Below are 25,269 nucleotides of genomic sequence, written 5' to 3'. Positions count from 1 at the left end.
AATCTGTCAAACACCACCTTAAAAATATCCAATGACGGCCTCCACAGCCATCTGTGGCAATGAATTCCACAGATTCACCACCCTCTGACTAAAGAAATTCCTCCTCATCTCCTTTCTAAAGGAATGTCCTTTTATTCTGAGGCTGTGGCCTCTTTTCCTAGACTCTCCCACAAGTGAAAATATACTCTTCACGTCCACTCTATCCAGGCCTTTTGCTATTCTGTAGGTTTCAATGAGGTCCTCCCTCATCTTTCTAAACTCCAGCGAGTACAGGCCCAGTGTCTTCAAATGCTCGTCATCTGTTAACCCACTCATTCCTGGGGTCATTCTTGTGAACCTCCTCTGGACCCTCTCCAATGGCAGCACATCTCTCCTCAGATATGGGGCCCCAAACTGCTCACAGTGCTCCAAATGCGGACTGACCAGCGCCTTATAAAACCTCAGCATTACATCCCTGTTTTTATATACTAGTCCTCTCGAAATAAATGCTAGCGTTGCATTTGCCATCCTTACTACCAATCTGTTTTGCAAATTAGGGAATCCAAGGTGGCCCCAACGTTAGAGTTGCTGCCTTGCACCTCCAGAGACCCGGGTTCGATCCTGACCACGGGTGCTGTCTGTACGGAGTTTGTACGTCCCCCCCCCGTGACCACGTGGGTTTTCCCCGGGTGCTCAGGTTTCCTCCCACACTCCAACGGCGTAAGGGTTTGTGGGTCAATTGGCTTCGGTAAAGATTGTACACGAGGATAGAGCTGGTGTATGGGGTGATCGTTAGTCGGCGCGGACTCGTTCGGCCAAAGGCCCTGTTTCCGCGCTGTCTCCCTAAACTAAACCAAAATGCACCAGCAATCCCCCAGTCCTTTCGCACACACGATTTTTCAATTCTCTCCCCATTTAGAAAATAGTCTACGCCATCATTCCTACCACAAACGTGCGTGGATCCACTATTTGCGATGCTGCATTCCATCTGTCACTTCTTAGCCAAGAGCCAAGAGTCAAATGTGTTTTATTGTCAAAAGTCCCAGATAGAACAATGAAATTCCTACTTGCGGCAGCACAACACAATATGTAAACTTAGAACACTGTAAAACAATATAATAAACAAGGAAATCAGTATATATATATATATATATATGTGTGTGTGTGTGTGTGTGTGTGTGTGTGTGTGTGTGTGTGTGTGTGTGTGTGTGTGTGTGTGTGTGTGTGTGTGTGTGTGTGTGTGTGCGTGTGTATGTGTGTGTATATATATATATATATATATATATTATATATATACTGTATATATACTGATTTTCTTATTTATTATATTGTTTACAGTGTTCTATGTTTACATATTCTGTTGTGCTGCCGCAAGTAGGAATTTCATTATGTGTGTGTGTGTGTGTGTGTATGTGTGTGTATGTATATATATATATATATCCAGGATGCTCTGCAGTTTGATGAGCATCCTCCCCTCCAAGACCACCTCCCATGAATCCAACTCCCCTCCCCCAAGCCCCCAGGACAGAGCCAGCCTTCCTGATGAGCTTGTTAATTCTGTTTTGTATTTGTTTATACACGCACACACGCACACAAATATAAACAAATACAAAACAGAATTAACAAGCTCATCAGGAAGGCTGGCTCTGTCCTGGGGGCTTGGGGGAGGGGAGTTAGATTGATGGGCGGTGGTCTTGGAGGGGAGGATGCTCATCAAACTGCAGAGCATCCTGGACAATACAGCTCTCCCCCTCCATGACACACTGGTCAACCTGAGGAGCACCTTCAGCAACAGGCTGGTTCCACCAAGATGCAGCACAGAACGCCACAGGAGATCCTTCTCACAGGGGAGGAGGGAGGAGGAGGGAGGGGGGAGGAGGGAGGGAGCGGGGGGATGGGGAGAGGGGGGAGGGGAGGCAAGGGGGAGGGGGAGGAGGAGCGGGGAGGAGAGGGTGCTTGCCCAATGCAGGAGAGGTTTGGGTCCACTTGGTCCAGTTATCATTATAATGCACATGGCACATTCAGTGCCTTGTACCTGTATCTTTTTACTGCTGTCAGACCAATTTCCCTCTGGGATGAATAACGTCGTATCGTATTGTAACGTGTACATGCACATGGATGCAGACAACGCAGTGAGGCCCCACCAGGGCTGATGGCGGCGCCGGCTTGGTGCTCACCTGATGCTCTCGCTGGGCGCCTTGCCGTGGTTCCTGATGGCGCTGCATTCGCTCTTGTGATCCGTCCACGCGGCCTTCTGGCAGGTGCGGTCGCAGTAGTGGGCGAACTTGCACTGCCCGCAGCGCTGCAGCTTCGCTTGCTTCTTGAAACACCCGTGGCACACGTGGTGGGTGAGGCTGCGTCAGAAACAGAAAACGAGAAGCCATCTTAGACATGGCACCTCTTTAGCTTTTAGTTCAGTTTAGGTTACGTTAGTTTACTCTAGGTTAGTTTAGTTTACTTTAGGTTAGTTCAGTTTAGGTTACTTTAGTTTACTTTAGGTTAGTTCAGTTTAGTTTACTTTAGTTTATTACATTATTATTTTCATATTTTTCATATTTCAGATACAGTGCGGAAACAGGCCTTTTCGGCCCACCAAGTCCGCGCCGCCCAGCGATCCCCGCACATTAACACTATCCTACACACACTAGGGACAATTTTTACATTTACCCAGTCAATTAACCTACATACCTGTACGTCTTTGGAGTGTGGGAGGAAACCAAAGATCTCGGAGAAAACCCACGCAGGTCACGGGGAGAACGTACAAACTCCGTACGGTACAGCACCCGTAGTCAGGATCGAACCTGAGTCTCCGGCGCTGCATTCGCTGTAAAGCAGCAACTCTACCATTGCGCCACCGTTACTTTAGTTTACTTTCGGTTAGTTCAGTTTACTTTACTTTAGTGTACTTTAGGTTAGTTTAGTTTAGTTTACTTTAGTTTACTTTCGTTAACTTTAATTTAGTTTAGTTTAGTTTAGAGATACAGCAGAGAAGCAGGCCCTTCGGCCCACCAGGTTCGTGCCGGCCAGCGATCCCCACACATTAACATTATCCTACACACATTAGAGATTATTTTTTTACAATTTTTACCAAGCCAATTAACCCACAAACCTTAACATCTTTGGAGTGTGGGAGGAAACCGAAGATCTCGGAGAAAATCCACGTAGGTCACGGGGAGAGGGTACAAACTCCGTACAGACAGCGCCCGGAGTCAGGATCGAACCCGGGACTCTGGCGCTGTGAGGCAGCAACTCTACTGCTGCGCTGCTGTGACACCTTGAGATGAACATTCATAGCATAGTACAACACATAGTACAGCAACAGGCCCTTCAGCCCACAGTGGCGGTGACAAACATGACACCAAGTTGAACTAATCTCCTCTATTTGCACATTTATTAGTTCGTAAGTGAAACGAGCAGAATTAGACCATTCGGTCCATCACGTCTACTCCACCATTCAATCATGGCTGATCTATCTCTCCCTCCTAACTCCATTCTCCAACCTTCTCCCCATAAGCCTCAACACCCATACTAATCATGTGAGCCACATCCCCCATTCCCTGCAAAACCATGTGCCTATGGAAAAGCCTCTTAAACGCCACTTAAGAATGGCACGATGGCGCAGCGGTAGAGCTGCTGCCTTACATCGACAGAGACCAGGGTTCAATCCTGACTATGGGAGCCGTCTGTACAGAGTTTGTACGTTCTCCCCACAGGCCTACGTGAACCCACAGACCCACGGACCCACGTGGGCTTTCTCCGTGTGCTCTGGTTTCCTCCCACACTCCAGAGACGCATAGGTTCGCAGGTTAATTGGCATTGATAAATATTGTGAATTGTTCCTGGTGTGTAGGATAATGTTCGTGTACATGAATCGCTGGTCGGCATGGATTCCCGGGACGGCGGGACTGCCATATGATGAAAGAATGGGGCGACTGGGCTTGTATTCACTGGAATTTAGAAAGACGAGAGGGGATCTTGTAGAAACATGTAAAATTCTTAAGGGATTGGACAGGCTAGATGCAGGAAAAATGTTCCCGATGTTGGGGGAGTCCAGAACCAGGGGTCACAGTTTAAGAATAAGGGGTAGACCATTTAGGACTGAGATGAGGAAAAACCTTTTCACCCAGAGAGTTGTGAATCTGTGGAATTCTCTGACACAGAAGGCAGTGGAGGCCAATTCACTGGATGTATTCAAGAGAGAGTTAGATTTAGCTCTTTAGGGCTAATGGAATCAAGGGATATGGGGATAAAGCAGGAACGGGGTACTGATTTTGGATGATCAGCCAAGATCATATTGAATGGTGGTGCTGGCTCGAAGTGTCGAATGACCTACTACTGCACCTATTTTCTATGTTCCTATGCCTCTGTGACTCAGTGGGCCGATAGGCCTGTTTCCATGCTGTATCTCTAAACTAAACTAAAGCCCCTTTGTATCTGGTTCCACCACCTCTCCACGCATCCACCATTTAGATTGGTACAAATTCATGAGAGGATTAGAGGGCAGTCGTTTGCCCAGATTAAGGGAATTAAGAACCTCTGGACATACTGTATGTTTAAGGTGACGGGGGAAAAAATTTAATGGGAACCTGAGGCGCAACTTCAAGGGATGTGCTCCCTCTGGAGAGGGTCCAGAGGAGGTTCCAGGAATGGGCGGGCTAGCCTATCATGAGCGTTTGACAGCACTGGGCCTGTGCTCGCTGGAGTTTAGAAGGTTGAGGGGGGACCTCATTGAAACTTACAGAATAATGAAAGGCGTAGATACAGCTGATGTGGAAAGGATGTTTCCACTGGTGGGAGAGTCCAGGACCAGAGGTCATAGCTTCAGAATTAATGGGCGCTCTTTTAGAAAGGAGGTGAGGAAGAACTTCTTTAGTCAGAGGACAGTTAATCTGTGGAACTCATTGCCACAGAGGGCTGTGAAGGCCAAGTCAGTGGATATTTTTAAGGCAGAGACACAAATTCTTGATTAGAACGGGTGTCAAGGGTTATGGGGAGAAGGCAGGAAATGGGATTAGGAGGCAGAGATCAGCCATGATTGAATGGTGGAGTAGTCTCGATGGGCCGAATGGCCTAATTCTACTATAACGTGAACTTGTGATCTCTTTTTCACAAAAGGTGGTCGATGTATGGAACGAGCTGCCAGAGAAGGTAGTTCAGGCACATCAGATCACAACATTTAAGAAACATTTAGACAGGTACATGTGCAGTAAGGAACAGTCTGAAGAAGAATTTCAACCCGATACGCCACCTATTCCTTTTCTCCAGAGCTGCTGCCTGACCCACTGAGTTACTACAGGATTTTGTGTCTGTGGACAGATACATGGACAGGTTTAGAGGGATATGGGCCAAACACAAGCAGGTGGGACTAGTGTAAATGTTACAGGAAAATGGGGCAGAATTAAAGGACGTTATTTTAGGAAGGAGATGAGGAGAAATTTCTTTGGTCAGAGGGTGGTGAATCTGAGGAATTATTTGACATAGAAGGCTGTGGAGGCCAAGTCAGTGGATATTTTTAGATAGATATATTCTTGATTAGTACAGGTGTCAGAGGTTATGGGGAGAAGGCAGGAGAATGGGGTTAGGAGGGAGAGATAGATCAGTCATAATTGAATGGTGGAGTAGACTTGACGGAGTTTGTATATTCCCCCTATGACCGCGTGGGTTTTCTCCGGGTGCTCTGGTTTCCTCCCACACTCCAAAGACGTACATGTTTGTAAGTTAATTGGCTTTGGTACGTTGTTAAATTGTCCCTCGTGTGTGTAGGATTGTGTTAGTGTATGGGGTGATCGCTGGTCGGCGCGGACTCGGTGGGCCGAGCGGCCAGTTTCCACGCTGAATCTCTAAAGTCCAAAGTACAGGGTCTAATGAAGGGAGGGCAAAATGGCGGCAGTAAATGTATTCAGCACCTGGCAACCATGAAGAGTAATGTTGCACAATGAAATATTAAACCTTCTGCCCTGGGATCAGATAGATGATATTCTAATGGAAGGTCAACATGAAATGTCAAACACAGTTCACAGAGTTGCTGCCATAAGGGAATAAATAGTATCACCCTCCTGCAGAACTGTATAATGCCAAATAGGTCGCAGATCATTTGGGACATTGAACCAGACTTGATAATTATCTGCAGTAGTCTTTAGAGTTTTGACTTTAGAGATACGGTTTGGAAACAGGCCCATCAGCCCACCGAGACCGCGCCGACCCCAGCGATCACCCCATACGCTAGCACTATCCTACGCACACTAGGGGCAATTTATAGTTTTACCAAAGGCAATTAACCTACAATCCCGCACGTCTTTGGAGCGTGGGAGGAAACTGGCGGGCCCAGAGAAAAACCATTTGGTCACTGGGAGAATGTACAAACTCCGTACAGACAGCACCCGAGGTCAGGATCGGACCTGGGTCTCTGCCGCCACTGTGCCACCCCCTGCCAGGCCCTGTTGTGGATTCAGATGAATCCTCCGTCAGAGCAAGGGGGAATTCCAACCCTCGTCAGAGGCAGGAGAGGGCAATCCAGGTTGTTAATAGACAATAGACAATAGACAATAGGTGCAGGAGGAGGCCAAGAGAGAGCTAGATAGAGCTCTTAAGGATAGCGGAGTCAGGGGGTATGGGGAGAAGGCAGGAACGGGGTACTGATTGAGAATGATCAGCCATGATCACATTGAATGGCGGTGCTGGCTCGAAGGGCCGAATGGCCTCCTCCTGCACCTATTGTCTATTGTCTATTGTCATAGAATGTGTAGGAAGGAACAGGAGATGCTGGTTTACACCGAAGAAAGATACAAAGTGCTGGAGTATTTGGAGGTGCAGCATGGGAACATGTCCTTCGGTTACCTGAGTCCGTGCTATCAGCAATCACCTGTACATTAGTTCTATCCTACAGTCTGGAGAAGGGTCTCGACCTGTAACGTCACCCATTCCTTTTCTCCAGACCTGCTAGTTATTCCAGCACTTTGTGTCTATCTAGAGTAAAGTAGAGCACAGAAACTGGCCTTGCACCAACCATGTTAATGCCAAACATGATAGAAACATAGAAACATAGAAAAAGAGGTGCAGGAGGAGGCCATTCCTTCAAGCCATCACATCCATTCAATGTGATCATGGCCGATCATCTAAAATCAGTACCCTGTTCCTGCTTTTTCCCCATATCCCTTGATCCCTTCAGCACTAAGAGCTAATTCTAACTCTCTCTTGAAAACCTCCAGTGAATTGGCCTCCACTGCCTTCTGTGGCAGAGAATTCCACAGATTCTCAACTCTCTAGGTGAAGAAGTTTTTTTTCATCTCAGTCCTAAATGGCTTACCCCTTATTCTTAAACTGCCACCCCTGGTTCTGGCTGGACACAAAATGCTGGAGTAACTCAGCAGGTCAGGCAGCATATCAGTAGAGAAGGAATGGGTGACGTTTCGGGTCGAGTCCCTACTTTAGACTGAAGAAGGGTCTCGACCCGAAACGTCGCCCATTCCTTCTCTCCTGAGATGCTGCCAGACCCGCTGAGTTACTCCAGCATTTTGTGTCCACCTTCGATTTAAACCAGCATCAGCAGTTTTTTTTCCTACCCCTGGTTCTGGACTCCCCCAACATCGGGAACATTTTACTTGCATCTAGCCTGTCCAATCCTTTAATAATTTTATATGTTTCTGTAAGATCCCCTCTCATCCTTCTAAATGCCAGTGAATACAAGCCCAGTTGACTCATTCTTTCATCAAATGTCAGTCCCACCATCCCGGGAATTAACCTGGTGAACCTACGCTGCACTCCCTCAATAGCAATAATGTTCTTCCTCAAATTAGGAGACCAAAATTGCACACAATACTCCAGGTGCGGTCTCACCAGGGCCCTGTACAACTGCAGTTAACATCATATCATCATATCATATATATACAGCCGGAAACAGGCCTTTTCGGCCCTCCAAGTCCGTGCCGCCCAGTGATCCCCGTACATTAACACTATCCTACACCCACTAGGGACAATTTTTTTTACATTTACCCAGCCAATTAACCTACATACCTGTACGTCTTTGGAGTGTGGGAGGAAACCGAAGATCTCGGAGAAAACCCACGCAGGTCACGGGGAGAACGTACAAACTCCTTACAGTGCAGGGAGGGAGGGGGAGGGAAGAAGGGAGGGAGGGAAGTGGAGGGAGGATAAGGGGGGTTGAGGGGGATGAAGTGGTAGGGAGGGGAAGGGGGAGGGGAGGGGGAGGGGAGAGGGAGGGGAGGGGAGGGAGGGGGGATGGGAGGGGGAAGGGGAGGGGGGAGGGGGGTGGGGGGAGGGTGGAGGGGGGTGGGGGGAGGGAGGGGGAGGGGGTGTGGAGGGGAGGGGAGGGGAGGGGAGGGGAGGGGAGGGGAGGGGAGGGGAGGGGAGGGGAGGGGAGGGGAGGGGAGGGGAGGGGAGGGGAGGGGAGGGGAGGGGAGGGGAGGGGAGGGGAGGGGAGGGGAGGGGAGTGGAGGGGAGGGGAGGGGAGGGGAGGGGAGGAGGGGAGGGGGGATGGGGGTGGAGGGGAAGGGGGAGGATGGGAGGAGAAGGTGCTGCACCAATGCAGGAGAGGTTTGGGCCCAACGGGTCTAGTATGACACTTAAACACTCTTGACTCTCGACTCTTGACTCATGTTATACAAATCAGGTTCCTGCTAAATATTTCCCCTCTCACCTTAAACCAATGTCTCCCGGTTCTTGATTCCCCAACTCTGGGTAAAAGATAGTGCATTCCCCCTATCTATTCTCCTCATGATTTTATACACCTCTAAAAGTTCACCCCTCAGGCTCCTACGCTCCTCAGACTAAAGTCCCAGCCTGCCCAACCTCTCCCCATAGCTCAGGCCCTTTAAGAACTGGCAACATCTTCATAAATCTTCTCTGCACCCAACATCTTTCTGATAACAGGATGACCAAAACTGAACATAATACTCCAAACGTGGCCTTACCAATGTTTTGTGCAGCTGCAACATAACATGCCAACTTCTCTATACACAATGCTCTGACTGATGAAGGCCAATGTGCCGAAAGCCTTCTTGACCACCCTATCAACCTGTGACACCACTTTCAAGGAACTATGGACCTGCGCTACTAAATCCCACTGCTCTATAACACTCCCCAGAGCCATGGCATTCACTGTGTATGTTCTGCTCTGGTTTGTCTTCTCAAAATCCAACACCTCGCACTTATCTTTATTAAACTCCATTAACCATTCCTCAGCACAACTACCCAACTGATCAAGGTCCTGCTGCAATTTTAGATAGCCATCTTCGCTATCTATGAAGCCACCCACATTCGTGACATCTGAAAACTTACATTGTACATTCTCATCATAGAAAAATAGAAACTAGGTGCAGGAGGAGGCCATTCGGCCCTTCAAGCCAGCACCGCCATTCATTGTGATCATGGCTGATCGTCCACAATCAATAACCCATGCCTGCCTTCTCCCCATATCCCTTGATTTCACTAGCCCCTAGAGCTCTATCTAACTCTCTCTTAAATCCATCCAGTGATTTGGCCTGCACTGCCCTCTGTGGCAGAGAATTCCACAAATTCACAATTTTCTGGGTGAAAAAGTTCCTTCTCACCTCAGTTTTAAATGGCCTCTCCTTTATTCTAAGACTGTGGCCCCTGGTTCTGGACTCGCCCAACATTGGGAACATTTTTCCTGCATCTAGCTTGTCCAGTCCTTTTATAATTTTATATGTTTCTATAAGATCCCCTCTCATCCTTCTAAACTCCAGTGAATACATCCAAATGTATTCTCATACATTCCCATCCACTCTTAATATTTTACTGTCCTCATTAATCTATTAATCAGTTCCATATACCAATATTCCCATTGTCTTATCCAACCCCCACACACCCTCTTTGCAATTTTAAACTCACTAGTTTTCATTTTCTCCATTTCTGATGCAGGATCTTCAATATAAAACAATATCTCCCTCGCTATTTCCATAGATGCCACCTGTCCTGCTAAATTCATAAATGACAGGAGCAGAATTAGGCCACTCGGCGTTTCACGTCTACTCCGCCATTTGATCATGGCAGATCTCTCCCTCCTAACCCCATTCTCCTGCCTTCTACCCATAACCCCTGACACCCGCACTGATCAAGAATCTATCTATCTCTGTCTTAAAAATATCCATTCACTTGGCCTCCACAGCCTTCTGTGGCAATGAATGTCACAGATTTACCAACCTCTGACTAAAGAAATTCCTCTTCATCTTCTTATAGGAACGTCCTATAATTCTGAGGCTATGACCACTGGTCCAGGACTTTCCCACTAGTGGAAACGTCCTCTCCACATCCACTCTATCCAGGCCTTTCACTATTCGGTAAGTTTCAATAAGGTCCCCCCCTCATCCTTCTAAACTCCAGCGAGCACAGGCCCGAGTGCCATTAAACGCTCATCGTATGTTAACCCACTCATTCCTGGGATCATTCTTGTAATCCTCCTCTGGACCCTCTCCAGCGCCCGCACATGCTGTGTAAACCATTCTGTGTACATCATTTGGCATAAACCAGCATCTGCAGTCCCTTCCTCAGATATGGGGCTCCAAAATTGCTCACGGCACTCCAAATGTCAGTTTCTGACTTTTTCGGTTGCTATTTCAGTTGCAGATTTTTGATATTTGTTCTCCAGTAATCCAAAGGATTGGACAAAAGTACAGCACAGCAGGGAGAGGTCTTTCCTCCCACCATCTCTAGGCTGACCATGACACCAATTTAAACTGATCCCATCTGCCCATCTTTAGGGTCACATCCCTATATACCCTGCCTGCCCTCAAACCTACACTACAGAATACAGAGGAATACAGAGCTTTATTTGTCATTCGGTACCGAGGTACCGAACGAAATTACATTGCAGTCACACACAAAACAAAAAAAAACACAAGACACATGACCCCAACACAAACATCCATCACAGTGACTCCAAACACCCCCTCACTGTGATGGAGGCAACAAAAATTCCACCCTCTTCCCCACGCCCACGGACAGACAGCTTGTCCCCGACCGACCCGCACAGTCCCCGCAAGGGGATGGAAGTCCCCGCGACCGAGCCGCACCGGGCGCTTAAAAGTCCCACGGCCGAGCCGGGCGATTGAAGGTCCCGCGGCCGAGCCGTACCGGTGCTGAAAAGTCCCGCGGCCGAGCCGGCGATGGAAGGCCCCGCGGTCGTACCGTGCGCTGCTATGTCCCACGGCCAAGCCGCACCGGGCGATGTTAGGTCCCGCGGCCGAGCCGCACCACCGATGTAAAGTCCCGCGGCCGAGCCGCGCCGGGCAATGGAAGGCCCCGCGGCCGAGCCGCACCTGGCGCTGAACCGTCCCGCGGCCGCGCCGGGCGATGTTAGGTTCCGCAGCCGAGCCGCACCAGCGCTGCTAAGTCCCTCGGCCTAGCCGCACCAGGCGATGTTAGGTCCCGCGGCCGAGCCGCACCAGCGGTGTAAAGTCCAGCGGCCGAGCCGCACCGGGCGATGGAAGGCCCCGCGGGCGATGGAAGGCCCGTGGCCGAGCCGCGCCCCGCACCGTGAGGAAGAGACCTAAAAAGGAAAGGTTTCCCCCACCACACCCCCCCACACATACACAGCCAAAAAACAAAAACAAAAACCATCCCAACACCGACACACAACAAAAAAAAGGAAAAAACACGAACAGACTGCCAGCGAGCCGCAGCCGTTAGACGCCGCCACACATGACCAACTATTGAGGGCGTGCCGCGTAGGTTTACTAGGTTAATTCCCGGAATGGCGGGACTATCATATGTTGAAAGACTGGAGCGACTAGGCTTGTATACACTGGAATTTAGAAGGATGAGAGGAGATCTTATCGAAACGTATAAGATTATTAAGGGGTTGGACACGTTAGAGGCAGGAAACATGTTCCCAATGTTGGGGGAGTCCAGAACAAGGGGCCACAGTTTAAGAATAAGGGGTAGGCCATTTAGAACAGAGATGAGGAAAAACTTTTTCAGTCAGAGAGTTGTGAATCTGTGGAATTCTCTGCCTCAGAAGGCAGTGGAGGCCAATTCTCTGAATGCATTCAAGAGGGAGCTGGATAGTGCTCTTAAGGATAGCGGAGTCAGGGGGTATGGGGAGAAGGCAGGAACGGGGTACTGATTGAGAATGATCAGCCATGATCACATTGAATGGCGGTGCTGGCTCGAAGGGCCGAATGGCCTCCTCCTGCACCTATTGTCTGTTCATACACCCGTCCAAGACCACAAGCTGCCAGAGGAAGTAGTTGAAGCAGGTTCTATCACACCATTTGGACCGGTACATGGACAGGAAAGGTTTAGAAGTATCTAGGCCAAACGCATTTGGGCCAAGGGGCCTGTTTCCACTCTATGTGACTCTAGGACTCGATGACTCTAAGAGACCTGCCTGATCTAGTACCATGTGCTTGCAATTGGCCCATAAACCTTTCCTATTGATGTACCTACCCAAATGTCTTAAACATTACAATTTATTACCTGTGTAGGAATGGAGTGCAGATGCTGGTTTAAATCGAAGACAGACACAAAATGCTGGAGTAACTCAGCGGGCCAGGCAGAATCTCCGGAGAAAAGGAATAGGTGACGTTTTAGGGTCGAGATCCTTCTTCAGACTGGGAGCCAGGGGAGAGGGAAACTAGAGGTATGAATGAGTACAGGACAAACCAGAGGCGGCAATAGACAATAGACAATAGACAATAGGTGCAGGAGGAGGCCATTCGGCCCTTCGAGCCAGCACCGCCATTCAATGTGATCATGGCTGATCATTCTCAATCAGTACCCCGTTCCTGCCTTCTCCCCATACCCCCTGACTCCGCTATCCTTAAGAGCTCTATCTAGCTCTCTCTCGAATGTATTCAGAGAATTGGCCTCCACTGCCTTCTGAGGCAGAGAATTCCACCGATGACTCGGGAAAGGTGGAGCCCACCATGGTTCATTGTTGGCTGTGGAGGAGGTGATAACAAAGGGATACGGATAGTGGGACTAGCAGGAATGATGAGGGTGGGGGGAGGGACAGAGAGAGAGAGGGAATGCAAGGATCACTGCTTGTTTGATTGGTTAGCATGCAAACCAAAGTTTTTCACTGTACCTCGGTACAGGTGACAACGCCAAACTAAACTAAACTAAACTCAACTTTAGCAACAACCTTGTGAATATTTTCTGCATCCTCTCGAGCCAAATCACACCCTTCCTATTGCATTTTTTACCAGAACAGTGTGGGTAACACGGTGGCGCAGCGGTAGAGTTGCTGCCTTACAGCGCCAGAGACCCGGGTTCGATCCTGACTACGGGTGCTGTCTCCACGGGAGTTTGTACATTCTCCCCGTAATTCTTCTGTAGAGGACTGCAGAGGACTGTAAAAGTAAGGATCGAGATTGAAAGTGAGATGGTGAGGTTTGGAAGGGACCTGGGGACAAGTGAGTGTATGGGACAAGCGGTCAAAGGAAGCTCCTGGAGAAATTACCAGCTTTAAAAGTCATTTTAAATAAATAGATGGCTATGAAAGGTTTTGAAGTATATAGGACAAATGAAATGAGCTCATAAGAACAGTTGGGCCGAAGGCCTTTTAAACTTTAGACAATAGACAATAGACGATAGGTGCAGGAGGAGGCCATTCGGCCCTTCGAGCCAGCACCACCATTCAATGTGATCATGGCTGATCATTCTCAATCAGTACCCCGTTCCTGCCTTCTCCCCATACCCCCTGACTCCGCTATCCTTAAGAGCTCTATCTAGCTCTCTCTTGAATGCATTCAGAGAATTGGCCTCCACTGCCTTCTGAGGCAGTGAATTCCACAGATTTACAACTCTGACTGAAACTGACTTTAGAGATACAACGCGGAAACAGGCCCTTCGGCCCACCGAGTCCGTGCCGACCAGTACACTAGCACGATCCTACACACTGGCGACATTTTACAATCAAGTCAAGTTTATTTGTCACATGCACATACACGATGTGCAGTGAAATGAAAGTGGCAATGCCTGCGGATTGTGCACAAAAAAGAATTACAGTTACAAAAAAGAATTACAGTTTCTAAAAAGAATTACAGTTTGCACCACCTAAGCCAGTTAACCTACATACCTGTACATCTATGGGATGTGGGAGAAAACCAGAGCATCCGGAGAAAAACCATGTCGTCACACGGAGAATGCATTCAGAGAATTGGCCTCCATTGCCTTCTGAGGCAGAGAATTCAAGGAATGTGCCTTGGTGCCCCGCTCACAAGTGACAACAAACATACAGTTAACAATTACGAATAAAGCATAACCACATCAAAACAATAAGGATACAACATTACGGTCTAAACATGTGGGTGAAAATAAACCAGAGCAAAAAAGAGAGCTGGGAAGAAACTGTCCCCGAATCTGGAGGTGTGCGTTTCCACACTTCTATACCTTTTGCCCGATGGGAGAGAGGAGAAGAGGGAATGACCAGGGTGCGGCTCGTCCTTGATTATCGACCATTGAACCATTGTTTCCACACCATTATAAGAGCCTCAGCTCCAATACTGAAACTGGCACAAAATGCTGGAGTAACTCAGTGGAGAGAAGGAATGGGTGACGTTTCCTCCCGCACTCCAAAGACATACAGGTCTGTACGTTCATTGGCTTGGTACACATGTAAAATTGCTCCTGGTGTGTATAAGGTGGTGTTAGTGTGCGGGGATCGCTGGTCGGCGAGGAGACTCGGTGGACCGATGGGCCTGTTTCCGCGCTGTGTCTCTAAACTAAACTAGAGGTCAGGCAAGGACGGACAGTGTTTTGCGGGCAGACAGCGAACCACATGAAGCCCCACATGGCCAAGGGTTCCACCGAGAGCTGGACACTGTTCAGGAATTTGTTTGGGAACGGCTGCCAAGTACAGTCACTGAGGCCGGTGCCTGGGCCAAGGCTGCATGTGGAATGGTCCGCAGCTAACCTGCCTGCGCCTGGTCTGGGGACAATTGCAAATGCAGCAGAAACACGCACACCCACCGCCATCAAAGGGAACAGCAGCGTATATTTTTGAGAGAGAGAAAGGGACATGGTTTTTAGCAAAGCAAAAGCAAGTAACTCATTCACCTTTCCACGGCAACGAGTCACAGTCATGCAGTGCCAAAACAGGCCCTTCGGCCCAACTTGCCCATTCTGGCCAATGTGCCCCATCTACACTAGTTCCATCTGCCTGTATTTGGCCCATATTCCTCTAAACCTATCCTACCCGCGTAGCTGTCCAAATGTTTCATAAACGTTGCAATTGTACCTGCCTCAAATACCTCCTCTGGCAGCTCGTTCCATAAATCCACCACTTTTAGTATAAAAAAAGGTTAGCCCTCAGGTTCCTATTTAAGGGCGGCACGGTGGCGCAGCGGTAGAGTTGCTGACTTACAGCGTCAGAGACACGGGTTCGATCTTGACTACAGGTGCCGTCTGTACGGAGTTTGTACGTTCTCCCCGTGACCTGCGTGGGTTTTCTCCGAGATCTTCGGTGTTCTCCCACACTCCAAAGACGTGCAGGTTTGTAGGTTAATTGGCCTGGTATAGACAATAGACAATAGACAATAGGTGCAGGAGTAGGCCATTCAGCCCTTCGAGCCAGCACCGCCATTCAATGCGATCATGGCTGATCACTCTCAATCAGTACCCCGTTCCTGCCTTCTCCCCGTACCCCCTCACTCCGCTATCCTTAAGAGCTCTATCCAGCTCTCTCTTGAAAGCATCCAACAAACTGGCCTCCACTGCCTTCTGAGGCAGAGAATTCCACACCTTCACCACTCTCTGACTGAAAAAGTTCTTCCTCATCTCCGTTCTAAATGGCCTACCCCTTATTCTTAAACTGTGGCCCCTTGTTCTGGACTCCCCCAACATTGGGAACATGTTTCCTGCCTCTAATGTGTCCAATCCCCTAATTATCTTATATGTTTCAATAAGATCCCCCCTCATCCTTCTAAATTCCAGTGTATACAAGCCAAATTGCTCCAGCCTTTCAACATACGACAGTCCCGCCATTCCGGGAATCAACCTAGTGAACCTCCGCTGCACGCCCTCAATAGCAAGAATATCCTTCCTCAAATTTGGAGACCAAAACTGCACACAGTACTCCAGGTGCGGTCTCACCAGGGCCCGGTACAACTGTAGAAGGACCTCTTTGCTCCTATACTCAACTATAAATGTAAATTGTCCCTAGAGTGTTAGATAGTGTTAGAGTTAGAGATGTTTCTTTTTGTTCTGTTTTGTGTTGGTTTGTGATTGTGTGTGAAATTGCTTATTTCCTATTGCTCTTATTGTGGGTGACGTTTCATTTCACTGCACATCTTGTATGTGTATGTGACAAATAAACTTGACTTGACTTGACTTGAGTGTGGGGATCGCTGGTCGGCGTGGCCCTGGTGGGCCGAAGGGCCTGTATCTCTAAACTAAACTAAACTAATCTAAAGACATTCTAGCCTTAGAGGGAGTACAGAGAAGGTTCACCAGATTGATTCCTGGGATGGCAGGACTTTCATATGAAGAAAGACTGGATAGACTAGGCTTATACTCGCTGGAATTTAGAAGACTGAGGGAGGATCTTATAGAAACATATAAAATTCTTAAGGGGTTGGAGAGGCTAGATGCGGGAAGATTGTTCCCGATGTTGGGGAAGTCCAGAACCAGGGGTCACAGCTTAAGGATAAGGGGGAAGTCTTTTAGGACCGAGATGAGAAAACATTTCTTCACACAGAGAGTGGTGAGTCTGTGGAATTCTCTGCCACAGAAGGTAGTTGAGGCCAGTTCATTGGCTATATTTAAGAGGGAGTTAGATGTGGCCCTTGTGGCTAAAAGGATCAGGGGGTATGGAGAGAAGGCAGGTACAGGTTAATGAGCTGGATGATCAGCCATGATCACATTGAATGGCGATGCAGGCTCAAAGGGCCGAATGGCCAACTCCTGCACCTATTTTCTATGTCTATGTTTCTATGTTTCTAAATTCTCGTTGCAGATAATGACCGTTGGGGACACAGCTTTCAAGAGAATCAGCAAGAGGGGTTAGTTGAAAGATGCAGATGCTGCCTTTTTCCACGCTGAGGAAAAACTTTTTCAGTCAGAGTGTTGTGAATCTGTGGAATTCTCTGCCTCAGAAGGCAGTGGAGGCCAATTCTCTGAATGCATTCAAGAGAGAGCTAGATAGAGCTCTTAAGGGTAGCGGAGTCAGGGGGTATGGGGAGAAGGCAGGAACTGATTGAGAATGATCAGCCATGATCACATTGAATGGCGGTGCTGGCTCGAAGGGCCGAATGGCCTCCTCCTGCACCTATTGTCTATTGTCTATTGTCTATTGTATCTCTAAAAACTTTTTTTTAAAAGACATGGCACCCGTTTGCTCTGCACGGTCATGAGGCAGGTTGACTTACTTGTCAAACACAACGGCAGCATAGGCAGGTTCAGCGAAGACCACGTCCCCGCTCCAGAAGTCTTGCTTCGTCTTCAGGCCCCGTCCCTTGCTGCCCGCGTCGAAGACTTCGACTTTGTCCATGTCGCCCGCAGTCATTTGTGTGAACGGGAGTGAGTGGGTGCGTGGAGAACACTGGGCTTTAACCTTGGCTACTAATCTCCAGTTATCTCGACACTTTTCAGATGCCTGAGACCCGGCTTCTATAAATGGACCGTTTCTGTCAGCAGACTGCACCAAGTCCAGTGTTGAGGGGGTTGCGGGAGAGGCGGGGGGGGGGAACACGCACAACTTCTCCATCGCTCGCAAGGCACTGCACCCCTCCAGAGTGCCCGTACCCCCTGTAGCCACAGGTGCAGACCTGCTCCAAAACGTCGCAGCCATTTTGTTGTGTAAAACGGAGTGGCGTTTTCCTGGGGGATTCTGTGCCTCCTGCCATGAATGGAGGTTTCATTTCTTCCCCTGCTTTGGAACAGGGGTTGGCAGTCCAGAGAGGTTTATTTTTGGAAAAACAGATGCCCTTATCCGTCAAAGTCTGGCAGCTGGAGAGAGAGGAGGCCGTTTAGTTTAGTTTAGAGATACAGCGCGGAAACAGGCCCCTCGGCCCACCGAGTCCTCACCGACCAGCCATCCCTGCACACTAACACTATCCTACGCACACTAGGTACACTTTACAATTTTTACCGAAGTCAATTAACCTACAAACCTGTGCGTCCTTGGAGGGAAACAGAGCACCCGGAGAAAACCCATGTGGGTGACGGGGAGAACGTGCAAACTCCGTGCGGACATCACCCGTGGTCAGGATTGAACCCTGGACTCTGGTGCTGTGTGGCAGTAGCTCTACTGCTATGCCACCATGCTGCCCTTATATGATAGTAGTGTTTAAGAGGTTTTTACATAGCCACCTGGACAGCCACATTAGATAGTCACATGGATAGCCACATTAGACACATTCAGTCTGAAGAAGGGTCTCGACCCGAAACGTCACCCATTCCTTCTCTCCTGAGATGCTGCCTGACCTGCTGAGTTACTCCAGCATTTTGTGAATAAATACCTTCGATTTGTACCAGCATCTGCAGATATTTTCTTACACTTAGATAGCCACATGGATAGCCACATGGATAGCCACATTAGATAGCCACATGGATAGCCACATGGATAGCCACATGGATAGCCACATTAGATAGCCACATGGATAGCCACATTAGATAGTCACATTAGATAGTCACATGGGTCTTTATTCTTTGGAGCGTAGAAGGTTGAGGGGGGACTTGATAGAGGTTTTTAAAATTTTGAGAGGGACGGACAGAGTTGACGTGGGTAGGCTTTTCCCTTTGAGAGTGGGGAAGATTCCAACAAGGGGACATAGCTTCAGAATTGAGGGACAAAGGTTTAGGGGTAACATGAGGGGGAACTTCTTTACTCAGAGGGTGGTGGCTGTATGGAATGGGCTTCCGGTGGAAGTGGTGGAGGCTGGCTCGATTTTATTATTTAAGAGTAAATTGGATAGGTATATGGATAGGAGGGGATTGGAGGGTTATGGTCTGAGTGCAGGTAGATGAGACTAGGTCAGGGAGAATGGTCGGCGTGGACTGGTAGGGCCGGACAGGCCTGTTTCCATGCTGTAGTTGTTATATGTTATATATGTTATATGTTATTAGATAGCCACATTATATGGCCACATGGATAGCCACATTAGATAGCCACATTAGATAGCCACATTAGATAGCCACATTAGATAGCCACATTAGATAGCCACATTAGATAGCCACATTAGATAGCCACATTAGATAGCCACATGGATAGCCACATGGATAGCCACATGGATAGCCACATTAGATAGCCACATTAGATAGCCACATGGATAGCCACATTAGATAGCCACATTAGATAGCCACATGGATAGCCACATTAGATAGCCACATTAGATAGCCACATGGATAGCCACATTAGATAGTCACATGGATAGCCACATTAGATAGCCACATTAGATAGCCACATGGATAGCCACATTAGATAGCCACATGGATAGCCACATTAGATAGCCACATTAGATAGCCACATGGATAGCCACATTAGATAGCCACATGGATAGCCACATTAGATAGCCACATTAGATAGCCACATTAGATAGCCACATGGATAGCCACATTAGATAGTCACATTAGATAGCCACATTAGATAGCCACATTAGATAGCCACATGGATAGCCACATTAGATAGCCACGGTGGCGCAGCGGTAGGGTTGTTGCCTTACAAGGAATGCAGCGCTGGAGACCGGGGTTCGATCCCGACCACGGGCGCCGTCTGTACGGAGTTTGTACGTTCTCCCCGTGACCTGCGTGGGTTTTTTTCCGAGATCTTCGGTTTCCTCCCACACTCCAAAGACGTACAGGTTTGTAGGTTAATTGGCTTGGTATAAATGTAAAAATTGTCCCCAGTGGGTGTAGGATAGACAATAGATAATAGACAATAGGTGCAGGAGTAGGCCATTCAGCCCTTCGAGCCAGCACCGCCATTCAATGCGATCATGGCTGATCACTCTCAATCAGTACGCCATTCCTGCCTTCTCCCCATACCCCCTCACTCTGCTATCCTTAAGAGCTCTATCTAGCTCTCTCTTGAAAGCATCCAACGAACTGGCCTCCACTGCCTTCTGAGGCAGAGAATTCCACACCTTCACCACTCTCTGACTGAAAAAGTTCTTCCTCATCTCCGTTCTAAATGGCCTACCCCTTATTCTTAAACTATGGCCCCTTGTTCTGGACTCCCCCAACATTGGGAACATGTTTCCTGCCTCTAATGTGTCCAATCCCCTAATTATCTTATATGTTTCAATAAGATCATATATGGTGTTGATGTGCGGGGATCGCTGGTCGGCGTGGACCCGGTGGGCCGAAGGGCCTGTTTCCGCGCTGTATCTCTAAACTCTAAACCTCATGGAATGGAGGGATATGGATGCCACACAGGCAGATGAGATTAGTTGAACGTGGCATCATGTATTGGCACACAGACATTGTGGCCAAAGGACCCGGGGTCTTTAGCGCAGTGAGCCAGCAACGCTACCGCTGCGCCGCTGTGCGGTACTGGAGGGCATTTGTTGCGCGGCTTGTGGAAGCGGAGCGGAAAGGGACGGGTTTACATGTACGGCGACGCAGGCAGGGACGCCGTGCAGAAGGCCACACTTACAGGCCACTGAATGCACAGCAGAATGTTCTGCAAACAAACAGGATTATAGACAATAGACAATAGGTGCAGGAGGAGGCCATTCAGCCCTTCGAGCCTGTACGCACCGCCATTCAATGTGATCATGGCTGATCATTCTCAATCAGTACCCCGTTCCTGCCTTCTCCCCATACCCCCTGACTCCGCTATCCTTAAGAGCTCTATCTAGCTCCCTCTTGAATGCATTCAGAGAATTGGACTCCACTGCCTTCTGAGGCAGAGATTATGACAATGTTTTACCAGATAAGGGGGCGTCTGGTAAAACTACTATCACCAACTAGAGCACATTCCTGACCTCCCATCTACCTGATTGGAGACCCTTGGACTATCTTTAATTGTTGGCAGAAATGAGGAACTCTGGGTGGCAAGGGATTTGGAGCTTCTTGTCTGAAACTTTAAAAAAATAGGTCAGGGGCCCAATACAGAGCTGGGATCTAGAGAACCCCTTGAGCAGTGTAGGGGATGCAGGAGCATTCTTAAGGAAGAAAGAAGTGGGTTTTAAGATACTTCTGGTAGATAAAATTCAAAGAGATTATATTGAGGGAGAAAGGGTAACTATAGAGAGGGTGGGGGATCCTCAGAAATCAGTGAGCATCGATGTTTGAAGCCGCTGAAGATGGGGAAGGTCCTGAATGAATATTTAGTTAGTTACTTAGTTAGTTAGTTCTCCGTGGATTGTCACCTTGTCGTGGTGGAGGAGCTTGTGTGGTCCTGAGATCCTGAGAGCGATGCCGTCTGGAGCTACGCTCCTGGTAGAGGTCACCCATGGCGGTAAGGTCGAGGGGGAGGTCCCTGACAAAGAGCAATCCAACCAAGACCTCAACGGTGGAACAGGCGGAGGGAGGATGATGGCTGACTTTAGTGGAGCATCACAACGGCTGGGAAGGCGGATGAAGGCTGCAGTGGCAGGTGCTACAGACGGGAAGATAGACGCTCCCGCCCCCACGAGTCTCGGGTAGATGAAGCTCAACAGCCTGGGACGGCAGACCATCTAGGAGAGGGAAAGGCTCCAGGAGTAAACCTCAAGAAGAATCTGGAGTCAGAGTCCCTAAGGCAGTTGGTCGTTGTCTACAACCTCGTTCTGGCGGCTCCTGCGACGGCGCTGGTGCCAAACTGTAACGGCTTAGCTGTTCCTTTGGATCGATCAGCGACGTGGAGAGGGGGGACGTGCTGCATGGGCAACAGCCTGTCCTTCATATGACATCACCCAGGTTTTCAGTCAGAGAGTGGTGAAGGTGTGGAATTCTCTGCCTCAGAAGGCCGTGGAGGCCAGTTCGTTGGATGCTTTCAAGAGAGAGCTGGATAGAGCTCTTAAGGATAGCGGAGTGAGGGGGTATGGGGAGAAGGCAGGAACGGGGTACTGATTGAGAGTGATCAGCCATGATCGCATTGAATGGCGGTGCGGGCTCGAAGGGCTGAATGGCCTACTCCTGCACTTATTGTCCATTGTCTATTGCATCCGACCACACATCGACACGCTGCTCTAGCCGAGGTTTGGAGCAAGCAGCCAACAACCATGGTCAGCCATGACCGAGGGAGGGCCTTAAAGTTAGTTACATTTATTGTCACGTCTTCCGAGGTACAGTGGAAAGCTTCTTGTTGTGCGTTAACCAGTCAGCAGAAAGACAACACATGATCACCATCGATCCATCCACAGTGTACAGACACATGATAAAGGGAATGATGTTTAGTTCATGTTAAGGTCCAGCAGTGCAAAATGCAGCTGTTGGCATAGAAGATTAAAAGAGTGGAGCGATTGTAATGCGTGAATGCAGATCCAATTCTTCAAAGCCAGAGTTGCCTGACTTTGGCGCTATCTTAGATGGATCACTGTTTTAACCGTGGAGGTCATGTATTGCCTTTCCGCTGACTGGTTAGCACGCAACAAAAGCTTTTCACTGTACCTCGGCACACGTGACAATAAACTAAACTGAAACTGAGAAAGCCGTGAAGATGAGGTAACGTGGGACAGTTAATGGAGATGCCTTGAGGATAGTCCATATTATGCACGGGTTATTGATTGTGGACGATCAGCCATGATCACAATGAATAGCGCTGCTGGCTCGAAAGGCCGAATGGCCTCCTCCTGCACCTATTTTTTATGTTTCTATGTTTCTATGCTCAAAGAGATACTGTACATCATAAGATGCATGAACGTGGATAGATCTCATGGCCCTGATTCAAGCACCTGCTGTGATCTATGTTTAGACTTCCGACTTTAGAGATACAGCGTGGAAACAGGCCTTTCGGCCCACCGAGTCCATGCCGACCAGTGATCACCCCGTACAAAAGCACTACCCGACACACTAGGGATAATTTACAGATGCCAATTAGCCCACAAACCTGCATGCCTTTGATGTGTGGTGGCAAACCAGAGCACCCGGAGAAAACCCACGTGGTCACAGGGAAATGGTACAAACTCTGCCCCGTAGTTTATGTTCATAGGTTTTAGGAGCAGAATTAGGCCATTTGGCCCATCAAGTCTACTCTGCCATTCAATCATGGCTGATCTATCTTTCCCTTACAATCCCATTCTCCTGCCCTCTTCCCATTACCCCTGACACCCGTACTGATCAAGTAGTCAGGATTGAACCCGGGTCTCTGGCACTGTAAGGCAGCAACTCCGTCGCTGCGTCACCCGATGTTCTTCTTCGTCTTCTTGCGTTTGAGGCAGCAGAAGTCATGAAGCTGCTTCTGCTTCTGCTGTCTCTGTTTGTTGTCGTTCGCCTGACTGAGTGAGGTCAGTTGACAGGGCTCACCACGGGGAGGGAGGTCGACACCCAATGTTCTCGATGTGCTTTGAGTTGAGAATGTTCGCCAAAGTTTGTCCAGAGCTTCACCAAGAGGGAGCTCCTTCCAGAATGCCTGCTAAATTAAGACCTTGTACTTGTACAGCCTCCGCCTCCGCATGCCTTATTCACAGTCATTACACCCGCTGTTAAAATAGCATCGCATTCCACTCGTGCCACCCTTGAAATAAAGACCTTGTCGTACTGGGACAATGGCACGCCTAAATCGAATGAGCAACTTGCTGAACTGACCAGGGGGCTAGCTATCCCTATGCCACACGGACCAGACTAAAGACTCAGCAAGCCAGTGACACACTCATTCGTAACATTCACAAGGCTCTGGTCTCAGCCCAGCTCGTGTGCAGGGCTGCCTCCAAAAGCATAAAGGGTCTGATCCCAGAAAACCCGAAGGGCGTAAGTGATTTATTGACCTTCATAAAGTTTGCTTCATCAAGGCGGCACGGTGGCGCAGCGGTAGAGTTGCTGCCTTTCAGGGCCAGACACCCGTGTTCGATCTTGACTTCAGGTCCGTATCTGTGTGGAGTTGGTCCGTGACCTGTGTGGGTTTTCTCCGGTTCCTCTCACACTCCGAAGGTGTACAGTCAAGTCAATCTCCTCCACCACACACTCTACACTGACAAACTGCATTACTGAAATAAAATCTTGGCTTCAATCAAACTTCCTCAAACTCAATTGCAACAAATCTGAAATCATCATCATTGGTCCAAAAATGCTCACCAAATCCACCCAAAACTTCATCCTCAACATTGATGGTCTCCCAGTATCCACCTCACCTCACATCCGGAATCTTGGAATCATCCTTGATCAAACCCTCTCCTTCGACAAACACATCAAACACATCACAAAGACAGCCTTCTTCCACCTCAAAAACATTGCCCGTCTCCGTCCATCCCTCTCCTCCACAGCTGCAGAAACCCTCATCCACGCCTTCATCACCTCCCGTCTGGACTACTGCAACAGCCTCCTCTATGGCGCACCCTCAAAAATCATCAATAAACTTCAATACATTCAAAACTCCGCTGCCCGTCTACTCACACACACCTCGATCCGTGACCATATCACCCCCGTCCTTTATAAACTCCACTGGCTCCCCATCCCCCAGAGAATCCAGTACAAAATCCTCCTCATAACCTACAAAGCCCTCCATAACCTGGCCCCATCCTACCTGACCGACCTCCTCCACAGGCACACTCCCACCTGCACCCTCCGCTCTGCCGCTGCCAATCTCCTATCCCCCCACATCCGGACTAAACTCAGATCCTGGGGGGACAGGGCTTTCTCCATCGCTGCTCCCACCCTATGGAACTCACTACCCCAAACCGTTAGAGACTCCCCCACACTCACCACATTCAAAACATCGCTGAAGTCTCACCTGTTCAGTACTGCCTTCAACCACTGAAGGTCACCTCACCTACTGTCTCCTTTCTCTGTTCATTTATTTATTTACTTATTTATCTATTTATTAATTTCCCTATGTTCTCAAAATCTCTGTAAAGCGTCTTTGAGTATATGAAAAGCGCTATATAAATAAAATGTATTATTATTATTATTATTACAGGTTTGTATGTTAATTGGCATGGTGTGAATGTGTGCGTAGGACAGTGTAAGTGTGCGGGGATCGCTGGTCAACATGGGACTCAGTGGGCAGGAGGGTCTGTTTCTGCGCTGTGTCTCTAAGCTAAACTAAATACATTCAAGAGAGAACTGGATAGAGCTCTTAAGGATAGCGGAGTCAGGGGGTATGGGGAGAAGGCAGGAATGGGGTACTGATTGAGAATGATCAGCCATGATCACATTGAACGGTAGTGCTGGCTCAAAGGGCCGAATGGCCTCCTCCTGCATCTATTGTCTATTGTCTGTTGTCTAAAG

General features: G+C 48.7%; 1 protein-coding gene across 2 annotated transcripts in view; it reads right to left on the bottom strand.

Annotated features, from left to right (window-relative positions):
• Positions 1–17,464, bottom strand: part of smyd1b (SET and MYND domain containing 1b) — a 46,573-nt gene extending 29,109 nt beyond the window's left edge. For both annotated transcript variants that reach the window (XM_078408837.1, XM_078408840.1), the window contains exons 1-2: positions 17,328–17,464; positions 2,157–2,333 (exon numbers count right to left, since the gene is read on the bottom strand). In XM_078408837.1, the coding sequence (XP_078264963.1) occupies positions 2,157–2,333; positions 17,328–17,464 (314 nt within the window). The remainder of the gene's footprint in view (positions 1–2,156; positions 2,334–17,327) is intronic.
• Positions 17,465–25,269: the final 7,805 nt, after the last annotated feature.

The sequence above is a fragment of the Rhinoraja longicauda genome, chromosome 1, assembly GCF_053455715.1.
Source record: "Rhinoraja longicauda isolate Sanriku21f chromosome 1, sRhiLon1.1, whole genome shotgun sequence".
Classification (NCBI taxonomy): Eukaryota; Metazoa; Chordata; class Chondrichthyes; order Rajiformes; family Arhynchobatidae; genus Rhinoraja; species Rhinoraja longicauda.
The sequence above is the reverse complement of the archived record's forward strand: the minus strand, read 5'-3'. Positions and strand labels throughout refer to the sequence as shown.